The 17840-nt window shown below is 47.3% G+C and overlaps 1 protein-coding gene across 2 annotated transcripts in view; it reads left to right on the top strand.

The window, feature by feature from the left end:
• Positions 1-6207: 6207 nt before the first annotated feature.
• The window catches only part of rmnd5b (required for meiotic nuclear division 5 homolog B), a 34666-nt gene continuing 23033 nt past the window's right edge, over positions 6208-17840 (top strand). For both annotated transcript variants that reach the window (XR_008724282.1, XM_055643368.1), the window contains exons 1-2: positions 6208-6758; positions 17384-17529. Coding sequence is in view for 1 of the 2 variants with exons in the window: in XM_055643368.1 (XP_055499343.1) it covers positions 6620-6758; positions 17384-17529 (285 nt within the window). In the remaining variant the exon portion in view is untranslated. The remainder of the gene's footprint in view (positions 6759-17383; positions 17530-17840) is intronic.

Below are 17840 nucleotides of genomic sequence, written 5' to 3'. Positions count from 1 at the left end.
TCCAACCTCATCTATTGCGTCCGCTGCTCTAGATGTCAGCAGATCTATATCGGTGAGACCAAGCGGAGGTTGGGCGATCGTTTTGCCGAACACCTCCGCTCGGTCCGCAATAACCAAGCTGACCTCCCGGTGGCTCAGCACTTCAACTCCCCCTCCCACTCCGTCTCCGACCTCTCTGTCCTGGGTCTCCTCCATGGCCACAGCGAGCAGCACCGGAAATTGGAGGAACAGCACCTCATATTCCGTTTGGGGAGTCTGCATCCTGGGGGCATGAACATCGAATTCACCCAATTTTGTTAGTCCTTGCTGTCTCCTCCCCTTCCTCAGTCCCCCTGCTGTCTCCTCCCATCCCCCAGCCTTCGGGCTCCTCCTCCTTTTCCCTTTCTTGTCCCCGCCCACCCCCGCCCCCGATCAGTCTGAAGAAGGGTTTTGGCCCGAAACGTTGCCTATTTCCTTCGCTCCATAGATGCTGCTGCACCCGCTGAGTTTCTCCAGCACTTTTGTGTAACCCCCGACCCACCCAACATGGCCGCCGTACCCGACCCACCCAACATGGCCGCCGTACCCGACCCACCCAACATGGCCGCCGTACCCGACCCACCCAACATGGCCGCCGTACCCGACCCACCCAACATGGCCGCCGTACCCGACCCACCCAACATGGCCGCCGTACCCGACCCACCCAACATGGCCGCCGTACCCGACCCACCCAACATGGCCGCCGGACCCGGGCCCTACCCAACATGGCCGCCGTACCAGACCCACCCAACATGGCCGCCGGTATGGCCCGACCTACCCAACATGGCCGCCGGACCCGACCCACCCAACATGGTCGCTGGTCTCGGCCCACTGACCCATGTCCGCCGCACTGGACCCACCCAACATGGCCGCCGGACCCGACCTACCCAACATGGCCGCCGGACCCGACCTACCCAACATGGCCGCCGGAACAGACCCACCCAACATGGCCGCCAGAACCCGACCCACCCAACATGGCCGCCGAACTCGACCTACCCAACATGGCCGCCGGAACCGACCCACCCAACATGGCCGCCGGATCCGACCCACCCAACATGGCCGCCGGACCTACCCAACATGGCCGCCGGACCCGACCCACCCAACATGGCCGCCGGACCCGACCCACTCAACATGGCCGCCGGACTCGACCCACCCAACATGGCCGCCGAACTCGACCTACCCAACATGGCCGCCGAACCCGACCTACCCAACATGGCCGCCGGACCCGACCTACCCAACATGGCCGTCGGTCCCGACCTACCCAACATTGCCGCCGGACCCGATCCACCCAACATGGCCGCCGGTCCCGACCTACCCAACATGGCCGCCGGAACCCCACCCAACATGGCCGCCGAACCCGACCCACCCAACATGGCCGCCGGACCCGACCTACCCAACATGGCCGTCGGTCCCGACCTACCCAACTTTGCCGCCGGACCCGATCTACCCAACATGGCCACCGGTCCCGACCTACCCAACATGGCCGCCGGAACAGACCCACCCGGTAGGCGGCGCGACTCTGGCCAGCAGCGGCCTCTGCAGTCTGTCCGCGTTTTATTATTTTCTGTCTGTGTTTTAATGTAGTTTTTGTTATTTTTTGTTGGGGTGTGTGTGTGGGGGTGTGTGTTGGGGTGTGTGTGTGTGGTGTTTGGGTGTTGGGTGGGGGTGTGTGGGTGAGTGTGTGTGGGTGTGTGTGGTGTGTGTGTGTGTGTGGGGGTGTGTGTGTGGGGGGTGTGTGTGTGTGGGGGGGGTGGGGGTGTTGGGGTGTGTGTGTGTGTGTGGGGTGTGTGTGTGGGGGGTGTGTGGGTGTGTGTGTGTGTGTGTGTGTGTGTGTGTGTGTGTGTGTGTGGGTGTGTGTGTGTGGGGGTGTGTGGTGGGGGTGTGTGTGTGGGTGGGTGTGTGTGTGGGTGGGTGTGGGTGTGGGTGGGGGTGTGTGGGGGGTGTGTGTGGGGGGGGGTGGGTGGGTGGGGGTGGGGGGGGGGGGTGGTGTGTGTGGGGGGGGGTGGGGGGGGGTGTGTGTGGTGTGGGGGGGGTGTGGGGTTGTGTGTGTGGGGGGTGGGTGTGTGGGTGGGTGGGGGGGTGGGTGTGTGTGTGGGGGTGTGTGTGTGGGGGTGGGTGTGGGGGTGTGGGGGTGTGTGTGTGGGGGTGTGTGTGTGGGTGTGGGTGGGTGTGGTGTGTGTGGGGGGGGTGTGGGGTGGGGGGTGGGGGGGGGTGGGGGGGGGGGGGGGGGGGAACTTTTTAAATCTCTCCCTGCACTGGAGACCCGACCAAAGATCCTAGAGGGACAAGATAGACCAATGGACTGACGTGTAGTACGTGACGGAACGTCACGGCCGCCATTTGTTACATGCGACACGCGACTTCCACCCGCTGTGATCCAAAGCAGATTATAGAGCTCCGCTATAATCTTTGATCCAAAGCAAAGATCCTCGAGTATCTTGTAGCGGGAACAGCCCCCTCCTTTGCGTAGTTTCCCTTGCATTGTATTGCTTTAACACACACTGCACAAAATTATATTTAACGTATACATATTTGATATATTCATATGAATGTGTGTCTGTGTGTGAGAGGCAAGTTAGAGATAATTAAGTTTATTCTCATGGATCAGAAGCAACTTTGATTTAAATAATCACTATTAATTTATTTGTCTTGTAAGATGATATACATAAACCATAAAGGCAATTATATATATAATTATATAGTAATAATATATATATGCATATATATATATTTATACACACATATATATACACATACATATATACACACATACATATATACACATACATACATACGTATACACATACATATGCACACATACAAATACACGCATACATATGGATACATTTATATGCATACATACACACATATAAACATATATATACACACATATACATATACATGCATATATACACATACATGCATATATACACATACATATATATTTATACATATGATTAACATGTAGAGGAACCAACGAGAGAGCAGGCTATTTTAGACTGGGTATTGAGTAATGAGGAAGGGTTAGTTAGCAATCTTGTTGTACGTGCCCCCTTGGGCAAGAGTGACCATAATATGGTTGAGTTCTTCATTAGGCAGGCAGTGACTAGTGGGGTACCGCAAGGCTCAGTGCTGGGACCCCAGCTATTTACAATATATATTAATGATCTGGATGAGGGAATTGAAGGCAATATCTCCAAGTTTGCGGATGACACTAAGCTGAGGGGCAGTGTTAGCTGTGAGGAGGACGCTAGGAGGCTGCAACGTGACTTGGATAGGCTGGGTGAGTGGGAAAATGTTTGGCAGATATAGTATAATGTGGATAAATGTGAGGTTATCCACTTTGGTGGCAAGAACTGGAAAGTAGACTATTATCTGAATGGTGGCCGATTAGGAAAAGGGGAGATGCAGCGAGACCTGGGTGTCATGGTACACCAGTCATTGAAAGTAGGCATGCAGGTGCAGCAGGCAGTGAAGAAAGCGAATGGTATGTTAGCATTCATAGCAAAAGGATTCGAGTATAGGAGCAGGGACGTTCTACTGCAGTTGTACAGGGTCTTGGTGAGGCCACACCTGGAGCATTGCGTACAGTTTCGGTCTCCTAATCTGAGGAAAGACATTATTGCCATAGAGGGAGTGCAGAGAAGGTTCACCAGACTGATTCCTGGGATGTCAGGACTTTCATATGACGAAAGACTGGATAAACTCGGCTTGTACTTGCTGGAATTTAGACGATTGAGGGGTGATGTTACAAGATTCTTAAGTGGTTGGACTGACTAGATGCATGAAGATTGTTCCCAATGTTGGGGAAGTCCAGAACAAGGGGTCACAGTTTAAGGATAAGGGGGAAGGTCTTTTAGGACCAAGATGAGAAAGAAAAAATTCACAGAGAGTGGTGAATCTCTGGAATTCTCTGCACAGAAGGTAGTTGAGGCCACAGTTCATTGGCTATATTTAAGAGGGAGTTAGATGTGGCCCTTGTGGCAAAAGGGATCAGGGGGTATGGAGAGAAGGCAGGTACGGGATACTGAGTTGGATGATCAGCCATGATCATATTGAATGGCGGTGCAGGCTCGAAGGGCCGAATGGCCTACTCCTGCAGGCTCGAAGGGCCGAATGGCGGTGCAGGCTCGAAGGGCCGAATGGCCTACTCCTGCACCTATTGTCTATGTTTCTATGTTACATCTGTCTGGGCGTTCACGCAGCGATGGTTTCATGGGCTCAATGCAAGAAGTCTTCACCAAAGATCTTATAGCGAAGCAAGATGGGCTACTCCTGCTAAATGCAATGGACTGACGTGTAGTACGCTATGGAGGGGATCATGGGCATTTTCCACGCCCATTTTAGCAACCTGAGCCTACCTAACCCGACCCGACTCGCACTGTAATCAATGTTGCGGGGCAACAGTTTGTGTGGGTCAGATTCATAAATCTGTCAGTTCAAACTTCTTGTCAAGAATAAAATTTGATTCTGGTAATTGTCTTTTTTAATGTTTTTTAAATCATTTCTTTTTAAATGGCTCACAAGCCGTGTTTGAGTTGATTTTGTAGTAACCGGAACCGACCCGACTCGCAGGGTGATTGACAGGGGGGGACTTTTTGTGCGTGATATAGGGTTAGATTCATAATTCTGTTTGTTCATAATTCTGTTGATTCTTGTTAAATAATAAAATGTTTATAAACACACATACATGAAAATTATATAAATGTATATAACACACACAATTATATTTCTTCTAATCCAATAATGAACTTTATTTCAGACTAGACAAGGGACATTAAATAAAAAACATTGTCTTGGGGCACTCTCTCTCCCCGCTGCGGATCCAATCTTTGGCCGGGAGCAAGAATGCGGAGCAAGATGGCGGAGTCAGGTCGCTAAAATGTGTCCTATAATCGCCCATGAATCCGCCCATGAGCGGACCTGACGTTTGCGTGAGAGTAACCCATCTTGCTCCGCTATAAGATCTTTGGTCTTCACCCTGAAACCCCCTGTGCGCGCTCCCGCCCGCCCCGTGCGCGCTCCCGTCCCGCCCCGTGCGCGCTCCCGCCCCGCCCCGTGCGCGCTCCCGCCCTGTGCCGCGTGCTCGCGCCGCCCCGCCCTGTGCGCGCTCCCGCCCCGCCCCGTGCGCGCTCCCGCCCCGCCCTGTGCGCGCTCCCCCCCCCGCCCCGTGCGCGCTCCCGCCCCGCCCTGTGCGCGCTCCCGCGAGTGACAATTGCAACGCTCGCGACTCTTTGTATCCATTACAGGAATGTTCCATTCTTGACAAACGGGGAGAAATATTCGCTCGCAATTTCACACCAACGACTTTATTTATAAGACGCGCGGGAATGAAGCGCCGACGGCCGGTTGTTCACGTTGTTCACGTTGTTCACGTTATTCACGGTATTTATGTCCAACCCGCAGCTCTTGACAAATAATAACTGGCGATTGGATTGTTCCGGGTTCGCCCCCCCCTCCCCTCGCCGAGTGGTACATCCCTGCGCTGGCTACTTCCGGGTGGACTGAACCACTGGGAGAGCGGGTAGGGGGGGGGCGGGGCGATGCAAGCTGTTCCCGACGGCGGGAGCGCGCCTGGGGGCCCGGTTCCGGACACGCGCATCGGTTACAATCTGTGTCCGGGAGCGCGCAACGTGCCCGCGCCGCCGCCGCCCCGTCAACGGGAATGTTGCGCGGATCCGCGTTTCCGTGTTGCCCCGGGTGGGAAATAGCGCGGCCCGCGGCGGAGCAGCTGACAAGTGGCGGCTCCACATCGCGGGGCTAGGCGGGCGGGGAAGGGGCCGAGTGGCGGCTCCACATCGCGGGGCTAGGCGGGCGGGGAAGGGGCCGAGTGGCGGCTCCACATCGCGGGGCTAGGCGGGCGGGGAAGGGGCCGAGAAGGGGCCACATCGCGGGGCTAGGCGGGCGGGGTGGTGGGCTCCACATCGCGGGGCTAGGCGGGGCGGGGAAGGGGCTAGGCCGAGTGGCGGCTCCACATCGCGGGGCTAGGGGCGGGCGGGGAAGGGGCCCGAGTGGTGGCTCCACATCGCGGGGCTAGGCGGGCGGGGAAGGGGCCGAGTGGCGGCTCCACATCGCGGTGCTAGGCGGGCGGGGAAGGGGCCGAGTGGTGGCTCCACATCGCGGGGCTAGGCGGGCGGGGAAGGGGCCGAGTGGCGGCTCCACTACGCGGGGCTAGGCGGTGACGGGGGGGTGGGCCTAGTGGCGGCTCCAGCGATGTTTCTCTCGCGTGTCGCCGAGATCCAGGCTCTGACTGTCTGCGTCTAACCAGCCACTGGGGCTCGATGCTGCTGCCCGGCTTCCTGTGTTGTTGCCAAAGTGCCAGCGTTTGTGGTCGTGGGACGCTTCGCTCCCCACTGCGTCCAAGCCTTTAGCGCAGACTCTTGGTCTGAGTCTTTTGTCTTTGCTTGTGTTATGTTCTGTCGCCCTGAATCTAACACTGAGCTTTCACTGCTTTGTTTCTGTCAGAATCTCTCTTACTGACCCGAGGTTTGTGTTTTGTGTGTTTCTGCACTGAGTGCGGGTTCATTTGTGCGTTCTGCTGGCTAACTCCAAGTTACCCCATCCCTGCTTGTGTGTGTCTGTCCCGCTGTGTCTTTGCCCCATGGACCAGTGTGTATGTGTGGAGCGGGAGTTGGAAAAGGTGCTGCACAAGTTCCTGATGTATGGACAACACTGTGATCGCAGCCTGGAGGAACTGCTACACTATGTCAGCGGCCTCAGACAAGAGCTGTCCAATACAGGTGAGCACGTCACAGCACTGTGCACACAGACAACACTCATTCCTTGTTCCAAATATATTATTTAAGGAACTGCACAGTCAAACCGATTATGGCTGAAATGTTTATGTTAAATTACCATAAGGTTCTGGATTATTACCTCCTTTCACACCTGGATTTAATTCCTACTCATTGTAGAATTGGTTACATTCTTTAATCGCTCCCCTCCAGGTCCTGACCAATTGTGGTACCCATTCCACTGAGATCAAGAGTTGCAGGCCCTCTTATGTCCCCATCACAGTCATTCTGAGCTGAAGCCATGAGCACTAAGTTATTCAACCAAAGAAAGCATTATCTGCCCTCTAGAAACTGCTGGATATAGGGAGCCATCTTTTGCTTATGCAACTGAAATTATTCCCAATCTGTGGCAGAGAAGTAATGCTGAAGCTCTATAAGGCACTGGTCAGGCCGCATTTGGAGTACTGTGATCAAATTTGTGGCCCATATCTGGGGAAGGATGTGTTGGCTCTGGAGAGGGTCCAGGGGAGGTTTACAAGAATAATTCCAGAAATGTGTAGGTTAACATATGATGAGCTTTCGGCAGCACTGGGCCTCTACTTGCTGGAGTTTAGAAGGTTGAGGGGGGATCTCATTTAAATTTGCAGAATAATGAAAGGCATCGATAGAGTGGATGTGGAATCCTTTTTTCCACTGGTGGGAGAGTCTAGGTCCAGAGGTCAAAGCCTCAGAATTAAAGGGTGCTCTTTTCAAAAGGAGGTGAGGAGGAACTTCTTTAGTCAGAGGGTAGTTAATCTGTGGAAATCATTGCCACAGAGGGCTGTGGAGGCCGTCAGTGCATGTTTTTACGGCAGAGATAGACAAATTCTTGATCAGAACGGGTGTCAAGAGATATGTGAAGAAGGCAGGCAAATGGAATTAGGAGGCAGAGATCAGAGGAGTAGACTCGATGGGCTGAATGGTGGAGTAGACTCGATGGGCTGAATGACCAAATTCTACTCCTATAATGTGTGAACCTGCTTAATGTCAATTAAAGAATGGCGAGGACTTGTGGACATAGTTACAATGTACCAGACCGCAAGCTGCAGTCATTCAGGATCCTATGCTCCCCGTATATCTCATCTGATGCATGAATATAACAAATTTGATAGCTCTTAATTTCTCCTTGGTAATTTTGCTTTTTTTTTTAAACTTCTATTCTATGAACATCGACACTTCTGTTAGATTGATCTGTAAAGTGTTATCAATATATTTTTGGGGAAAAAAATTATGGTACTGAAAATGGTGCATTTTTGAGGCATTTATTGAGTCATTCACCTTAAAGCTGTGTCCTCTGGTCCACGATTCACCAACTCTGGGCAAGAGACTCTATGCATCTACCTGATCTATTCCTCTCATGATTTTATACACCTCAATAAGATCACCCACAGCAAAATGGTATTATATTGCTTATCTTATTTGTTGTTATATCATAGCATTCTGCAAATGTTCTGCTGAAAACAAATTTACATGATGACCATTAATATTTCAAATGGACAAAAATGATGGTTGACTTTGTAACTTGGTTACTGATACAAGGAACGACAGCTGCTGAAACATTGAGCCAAACACAAAGTGCTGGAGTAACTTAGTGGGTCAGGCAGAATCTGTGGAGGGCATGGACAGGTGATGGATCAGGTCAGGATCTTTCTTCAGACTGATATTGTGTGGCTTGATCACAGTTCTGAACGATGTATCAGGATGTAAACAGAAGTAGGCTGCTTGGCCCTTTGTTCTTGTGCCACCACTAAGAATGTTTGGAATGTTTAATCTCACTCACACTTTCTTGCACTAACCCTATGTCCATTGATTCTCAGTAAGCAAAATGCTATTGCTCTCTGCCCTGAATAGAATTAGTCACCCAGTCTTCATATCACCTTTACAAGAGAATTTTATAGATTTAATGGCTGGGGGCATTTGGAGTAAGAGTCATAGAGTGATACACCGGTCAACATGTCCCAGCTACAATGGTCCCACCTGCCTGTGTTTGGTCCATATCCCTCCAAACCTGTCTTATCCATGTACCTGTCTAACTGTTTCTTAAACATTGCGATAGTCCCAGCCTCAACTACCTCCTCTGGCAGCTTGTCCCATTCACCCTTTGTGTGAAAAAGTTACCCCTCAGATTCTTATTAAATCTTTCCCCCTTCACCTTAAACCTGTGTCCTCTGGTCCTCGATTCACCTACACTGGGAAGAGACTCTGTGCATCTACCTGATCTATTCCTCTCATGATTTTGTACACTTCTATAAGTTCACCCCTTATCCTCCTGCGCTCCAAAGAATAGAGACCCAGCCTACTCAACCTCTCCCTATAGTTCAGACCCTTTAGTCTTGGCAACATCCTCGTAAATCTTCTCTGTACCCTTTCCAGTTTGACAACATCTTTCCTATAACATGGTTCCCAGAATTGAACACAATTTATTCATATTTCTGTCCCTAATAGGCAGTTTCTAATTTTGAGCCTGTGATTCTTTATCTTAAATGTCACAGATACAGTGCATTCAGAAAGTATTCAGACCCCTTCACTTTTCCCACATTTTGTTACATTACGCCATTTTAAAATTGATTAAATTCTTTTTTTATCATCAATCTACACACAATACCTCATAATAAAAAAGTGTTTAGAAATGTTTGCAAAGTAATGTTGCCCTGTTGGTGAGGAATGAAATTCAGTCCTTTGCAAGGGGTGACATTGAAACAGGAGATGTGGAGTCAGTATGGATAGAACTAAGGACTTGTAAGGGTAAAAAGGCCCTAATGGGACTAATCTACAAGCCCCCAAACATTAGCCTGGACATAGGGCGCAAGTTGAATCAGGAGTTAAAATTGGCATGTAGCAAAGGTAATGCTGTGGTTGTTATGGGAGATTTCAACATGCAGGTAGACTGGGAAAATCAGGTTGGTACTGGACCCCAAGAAAGGGACTTTGTAGAGTGCCTTCGTGATGGATTCTTAGAACAGCTTGTATTGGAGCCTACCAGGGAGAAGGCAATTCTGGATTTAGTGTTGTGTAATGAACTGGATTTGATAAAGGACCTCGAGGTTAATGAGCCATTAGGAGTTAGTGGCCATAACATGGTCAGGTTTAATCTACAATTGGAGAGGGAGAAGGGTAGATCGGAGGTGTCAGCGTTGCAGTTGAATAAAAGGGACTATGGGAGCAGCTGGCCAAAGTTGACTGGAAAGATACACTAGCAGGGATGACAGTGGAACAAAAATGGCAGGTGTTTCTAGGAATAATACAGAAGGTGCGGGATCAGTTCATTCCTAGGAGGAAGAAAGATTCCAAGGGGAGAAAGGGACGACCATGGCTGACGAGGGATGTCAGAGACAGTATAAAAATTAAAGCAAAGAAGTACAACGTAGCAAAGATGAGCGGGAAGCAAGAGGATTGGGTAATGTTTAAAGAACAATAGAAGATAACCAAAAAGACAATATGGGGAGAAAAGATGAGGTATGAAGGTAAGCTAGCCAAGAATATAAAGGAGGATAGTAAAAGCTTCTTCAGGTATGTGAAGAGGAAAAAATTAGTTAAGACCAAAGTTGGACCCTTGAAGACCGAAAAAGGTGAATTTTTTATGGGGAACAAGGAAATGGCAGATGTGTTGAACAGGTACTTTGGATCTGTCTTCACTGACACAAATAATCTTCCTGATATAGTAGTGGCCAGAGGATCTGGGGTGACAGAGGAACTGAAGGAAATCCACATTAGGCAGGAAATGGTGTTGGGTAGACTGATGGATGAAGGCTGATAAATCCCCAGGGCCTGATGGTCTGCATCCCAGGGTACTTAAGGAAGTGGCTCTAGAAATCGTGGTGCATTGGTGATAATTTTCCAATGTTCTATAGACTCAGGATCAGTTCCTGTGGATTGGAGGGTAGCTAATGTTATCCCACTTTTTAAGAAAGGCGGGAGAGAGAAAGCAGGGAATTATAAACCAGTTAGCCTGACATCGGTGGTGGGGAAGATGCTGGAGTCAATTATAAAAGATGAAATTGCCGAACATTTGGATAGCAGTAACAGGATTGGTCCAAATCAGCATGGATTTATGAAGAGGATTCTTGCCACCAAAGTGGATAACCTTACATTTATCCACATTATATTGCATGTGCCATGCATCTGTCCACTCACCCAACCTGTCCAAGTCACCCTGCAACTCATAACATCCTCTTCACAGTTCACACTGCCACCCAGCTTTGTATAATCTGCAAATTTGCTAATGTTGCTTTTAATTCCATCATCTAAATCATTAATATATATTGTAAATATCTGCTGTCCCAGCACCGAGCCTAGAAGCATCCCACTAGTTACTGCCTGCCATTCTGAAAGGGACCTGTTAATTCCTACTCATTATTTCCTGTCTGCCAACCAATTTTCTATCCATGTCAATACCCTATCCCCAATACCATGTGCTCTAATTTTGCCCATTGATCTCCTGTGTGGAACAATATCAGAGACTTTCTGAAAGTCCAGATACACCACATCCACTGGATCTTCCTTATCTATTTTACTTGTTACATATAACCATATAACAATTACAGCACGGAAACAGGACATCTCGGCCCTTCTAGTCCGTGCCGAACACTTATTCTCACCTAATCCCATCTACCTGCACTCAGACCATAACCCTCCATTCCTTTCCCGTCTATATACCTATCCAATTTATTTTTAAATGATAAAATCGAACCTGCCGACACCACTTCCACTGGGAGCACATTCCACACTGCTACCACTCTCTGAGTAAAGAAGTTCCCCCTCATGTTACCCCTAAACTTTTGTCCCTTAATTCTCAAATCATGTCCTTTTGTTTGAATCTTCCTTACTCTCAATAATAGAAAAAGCTTATCCACGTCAACTCTGTCTACCCCTCTCATAGAAACATAGAAAATAGGTGCAGGAGTAGCCCATTCGGCCCTTCGAGCCTGCACCGCCATTCAATATGATCATGGCTGATCATCCAACTCAGTATTCTGTACCTGCCTTCTCTCCATACCCCCTGATCCCCTTAGCCACAAGGGCCACATCTAACTCCCTCTTAAATATAGCCAATGAACTGGCCTCAACTACATTCTGTGGCAGAGAATTCCAGAGATTCACCACTCTCTGTGTAAAAAATGTTTTTCTCATCTCAGTCCTAAAAGATTTCCCCTTTATCCTTAAACTGTGACCCCTTGTTCTGGACTTCCCCAACATCGGGAACAATCTTCCTGCATCTAGCCTGTCCAACCGCTTAAGAATTTTGTAAATTTCTATAAGATTCTCCCTCAATCTTCTAAATTCTAGCGAGTACAAGCCGAGTCTATCCAGTCTTTCGTCATATGAAAGTCCTGACATCCCAGGAATCAGTCTGGTGAACCTTCTCTGTACTCCCTCTATGGCAAGAATGTGCTTCCTCAGGTTAGGAGACCAAAACTGTACGCAATACTCCAGGTGTGGTCTCACCAAGACCCTGTACAACTGCAGTAGAACCTCCCTGCTCCTATACTCAAATCCTTTTGCTATGAATGCTGACATACCATTCGCTTTCTTCACTGTCTGCTGCACCTGCATGCCTACTTTCAATGACTGGTGTACCATGACACCCAGGTCTCGTTGCATCTCCCCCTTTCCTAATCGGCCACCATTCAGGTAATAGTCTACTTTCCTGTTTTTGCCACCAAAGTGGATAACCTCACATTTACCCACATTATACTGCATCTGCCATGCATTTGCCCACTCACCCAGCCTATCCAAGTCACCTTGCAGCCTCCTAGTATCCTCCTCACAGCTAACACTCATCATTCTAAAGACCTCTTCCCTATTCTCAAAGGGAAAAGCTTGTCCACATCAACTCTGTCTATCCCTCTCATCATTTTAAAGACCTCTATCAAGTCCCCCCTTAACCTTCTGCGCTCCAGAGAATAAAGACCTAACTTGTTCAACCTTTCTCTGTAACTTAGTTGCTGAAACCCAGGCAACATGAAGAAGGGTTTCGGCCCGAAACGTTGCCTATTTCCTTCGCTCCATAGATGCTGCTGCACCCGCTGAGTTTCTCCAGCTTTTTTGTGTAACCAACATTCTAGTAAATCTCCTCTGTACTCTCTCTATTTTGTTGACATGTTTCCTATAATTTGGCGACCAAAACTGTACACCATACTCCAGATTTGGTCTCACCAATGCCTTGTACAATTTTAACATTACATCCTAACTTCTATACAATGCTCTGATTTATAAAGGCCAGCATACCAAAAGCTTTCTTTACCATCCTATCTACATGAGATTCCACCTTCAGGGAACTATGGACAGTTATTCTTAGATCCCTCTGTTCAACTGCATTCCTCAATTCGCTACCATTTACCATGTACGTCCTATTTTGATTTGTCCTGACAAGATTTACCACCTCACATTTATCAGCATTAAACTCCATCTGCCATCTTTCAGCCCATTCTTCCAAATGGCCTAAATCACTCTGTAGACTTTGAAAATCTACTTCATTATCCACAACACCTCCTATCTTAATATCATCTGCATACTTACTAATCCAATTTACCACCCCTTCATCCAAATCATTGATGTACATGACAAACAACAGTAGACCCAACACAGATGCCTGAGGCACCCCACTAGTCACCGGCCTCCAACCTGACAAACATTTATCCACCATTACTCTCTGGTATCTCCCATTCAGCCACTGTTGAATCCATCTTGCTACTCAACCATTATATATATTATCTCTAAGTATCCTTTCCATTAATTTGCCCATCACACTGACGTCAAACTAACAGGTCTATAATTGCTAGGTTTACTCTTTGAACCCTTTTTAAACAATGGAACAACATGCGCAGTACGCCAATCCTCCGGCACCATTCCCGTTTCTAATGACATTTGAAATATTTCTGTCATAGCCCCTGCATCTCATTTACTCCATGCTGCCTATAATTATTGTAGATCTCACTCTTTTTCCGAACCAAGTGTCCAATTTCCCTTAAAACCCATGGCTCTTTCCAATTATTACTATTTCTTTTCAAACGAACAGGGACATAAAGATTCTGTACTCTTAAAATTTCACCTTTAAATATCCTCCATTTCTCTTCTACATCCTCAAAAAATTCCAGAAGATTAGTCAAGCATGATTGCCCCTTCATAAATCCATGCTGACTTGGACCGATCCTGTTACTGCTATCGAAATGCACCACTATTACATCTTTTATAAATAACTCCAGCATCTTCCCCACCACCGATGTCAGGCTAACTGGTCTATAATTCCCTGCTTTCTCTCTCCCTCCTTTCTTAAAAAGTGGGAGAACATTAGCTACCGTCCAATCCACAGGAACTGATCCAGAATCTATAGAACATTGGAAAATGATCACCAATGCATCCACAATTTGTAGAGCCATCTCATTGAGTACCCTGAGATGCAGACCATCAGGCCCTGGGGATTTATCAGCCTTCAGTCCCATCAGTCGACCCAACACCATTTCCGGACTAATGTGAATTTCCTTCAGTTTATCCGTCACCCTAGGTCCTCTGTCCTGTTAATACATCAGGGAGATTGTTTGTGTCTTCCTTAGTGTCTACCTCTCCCCTCACCCCACTCACCATCAACAACACCACAGTCACATCTGTGGAGTCTTTTAAGTTCCTGGGAACCATCATCTCCAGAGACCTTAAGTGGGGGGCTACCATCGACTCCACAGTCAAAAAGGCACAACAGAGGATGTACTTCCTACGGCAGCTGAGGAAGCACAATCTACCACAGGCAATTATGGTCCAATTCTACACGGCCATCGTAGAGTCTGTCCTCACCTTCTCCATCATGGTCTGGTTTGGCTCAGCCACCAAGCACGACACCCGGAGGCTGCAGCGAATCGTTCGATCAGCTGATAAGGTTATTGGCTGCAACCTTCCCTCCATTGACGAACTGTACACTGCAAGGGCCAGGAAGCGAGCGGGCAAGATCATCTCTGCCCCCTCTCACCCTGGCCACAAACTCTTTGAATTACTTCCCCCTGGAAGGCGACTCCGGACTGTCAAAGCTGCCACAGCCAGACATACAAACAGTAGTAGCTCTACTCAATAACCGAAAGTCTGTAGCCTCCTTTTGCTCTGGTATTTTGTTTCATTAACATGTTTAAACTATAATGTTTTGTTCTTAATGTTTTATATTTTATCCTTAATTGTTTACTGTATGTCATGTTGCTTGCGAGCCGAGCACCAAGGCAAAGTCCTTGTACTTGGCCAATAAACTTATTCATTCATTCAAAGTACCTGTTCAACTCATCTGCCATTTCCTTGTTCCCCATAATAAATTCACCTGTTTCTGTCTTCAAGAGACCCACATTTGTCTTAACTAATCTTTTCCTTCTTAACTAATCTTTTCAAGTAAAGATTTCAATTGAAGTTCTAGCTAGGACATGTCCCCCCCCCCCCCGCCCCCACCTCTTTTCCAGCTTTCTCTCCCCTTCTACAATCAGTCTAAAATGGTTCCCGACCTGAAACGTTGCCTGGCCATTCCCTCTGCAGATGCTGCCTGACCCGCCAAGTTCCTCCAGCACTTTGTGTTTTGCTCAAGATTCCAGTATCTGCAGTTTTTTGTGCCTCCATAAAGATTTTGTATGTTTCAGTCTAATCACCCTTAATTCTTTTCAACCCAAGGACATGTTTAACTCAACTCAAGGTGAATGTTTAATCCCTCCCATTGTGCCAGACCAGAATTAGTCTCTAGTTTTGTGAACAGTTGCATATCACTTTTCTTCGATGCAGATTGGGCCAGAACATAGAATGAATAGTCTAGCCCAGCACACTGACTCTTCCATTATCAGTTTTGGATTGTTAGAACTCATATTTGTATGGAAAGTAAACATTTCATGCTGGATGCTCAGTTCAGTTTTAGTTTATTGTTATGTGTACCAAGGTAGAGCGAAATGCTTTCTACGGCACATCTGTAGAGGTTGGTGAGGGTTGTTGGGGACATGCCGATCATCATAAGCCTTCTAAGGAAGTAGAGGTATTGTATGCATCCTTGGTCATTTAATATGGGTGGTCCACGAGAAGTCATTAGTAATATTTGGTCCTAGAAATATTCTTGGTGGACAATGGAAACTGGTGTATGTGTAGCACTTTGCTTGCTTAAATCAATCATTATATCATGCTGACATTGAGTGCAAGGTTGTTGTCCCGACACCAGGTCACAAAGTTCACAATGTAGGACACAAAGATAAAATATACAATTTAAGGGGCTCTTCCTTAATGGAATCGAGTGCCCTATGTTCATGTTCATAGGAGCAGAATTAGGCCATTCAGCCCATTGAGTCTACTCTGAAATTCAATCATGGTTGATCTATCTTTCACTCTGAACCCCATTCTCCTGCCTTCTCCCTGTAATTCTTAACATCCTTACAAATCAAGAACCTGTCAATCTCCACCTTAAAAATATCCAAGAACGTAGCCTCCACAACCACCTGTGGCAATGATTTCCACAGATTTACCACCCTCGGACTAAAGAAATTCCCCCTCATTTCCTTTCTAAAGGTACATCCTTTTATTCTCAGGCTATGACCTAGACACTCCCACTAGTGGAAACATCCTCTCCACATCCACTCTATCCAGGCCTTTTACTAAGTTTCAATTACATAATTAAAACTGAATCTGAAATGTAGAAGTGACAGAGCGGCTAATGTCATGTGTTTCCTGCATTTGAAGTGGGCGATTGATGACCAGATCTTGGATCTGAAAGGAAATGTAGTGTTTGTTGATTCATTTTTAAGGCTACATTTGGAATATGGTATGTAATCCTGTAATTGTCCCATATTGCTGGAGAAACTCAGCGGGTGCAGCAGCATCTATGGAGCGAAGGAAATAGGCGAGGTTTTGGGCCGAAACCCTTCTTCACGTAATCCTGTAATTGTCCCATATTGCTCCTGTTTTCATTAAAACAAAGATAGGCATTTAGTATAATTTAATGAACAATCTCAAACTGTTCTAGCGTGCCATCTACCTACCTATAATCATAACATTTCAGGAAGATCACAGCGTAAAGCATAACATATTAAAAGTATTAAATGTACATGAAAACAGAAAGACAGTCATTGGATTTTTTTTTTCTGGACTGGACTGGAAATTTATGTTTCCACAATCCTAAAGCCTGCCCTGGCAAAGAGCAATTGCCACTGACGTTAACGGTACGTGCAACATGAGTGAGATTATGAGCTCAAATCTCAGCCTGTGGAAGATTGTACAGTTGGCTTCTGCTGTTGCTTTTATAACAGTCTATCGTTCAAATTACAAGGAACACAAACATTAAGTTTCAAGATAGCACTTGCTGATATAAAACAATCCCTTTAAAAAAAATCTAATCACGCCATTCTGAGTTCCCTAATATCAATTCAGAAATTTCTAAAAGTCTATTTCCCGTCAATTAACTTTGAGCATTGAGATACATATTCCCTGATTTCATTCCAGACGGAGCCTTTGGAGCAGAATGGTGCATGTGAGCTATTCCATTGGCCAATATGTTAGCAGGAATCAATGTATCAATACCAGTAAACATTGTTTAAAAGCTTGTTCCAACAGCGCGGTTGATCATTAGCTTCTGTTGTTTTGTTTTGAAGGCCACCTTGACCTGCAATTATCTGCAACATTGTCATTGGTTATGTCACAGTGTTGTAAGAAGATAAAGGATACAGTTCAGAAGTTGGCCTTGGATCACAAAGATATCCACGCGAGTGTTTCTAAAGTGGGGAAGGCGATCGACAGAGTAAGTACAATGCCTACAGCAGATTAAGAAGAAGTTCGATTTTGGGCTGAAGGAATCGAGGGATATGGGGAAAAAGCAGGAACAGGGTACTGATTTTGGATGATCAGCTGTGATCATATTGAATGGCGGTGCTGGCTCGAAGGGCCGAATGGCTTACCCCTGCCTATTTTTCTATGTTTCTCTCTCTAACTTGATGCTGATTGGAGATTTTCAATCAAACTGACCCCATGGCGGCAGCAGACAAAGAGAAATATGATGTGATAACCACTTCTTCCAGTTCAGAACCTGGGGGCAAGTCTTCTGTGCCCCAG

Source organism: Leucoraja erinacea, chromosome 11 (genome assembly GCF_028641065.1).
Source record: "Leucoraja erinacea ecotype New England chromosome 11, Leri_hhj_1, whole genome shotgun sequence".
In the NCBI taxonomy this organism is placed as follows: Eukaryota; Metazoa; Chordata; class Chondrichthyes; order Rajiformes; family Rajidae; genus Leucoraja; species Leucoraja erinaceus.
This window is presented reverse-complemented; position numbering and strand designations above follow the sequence as displayed.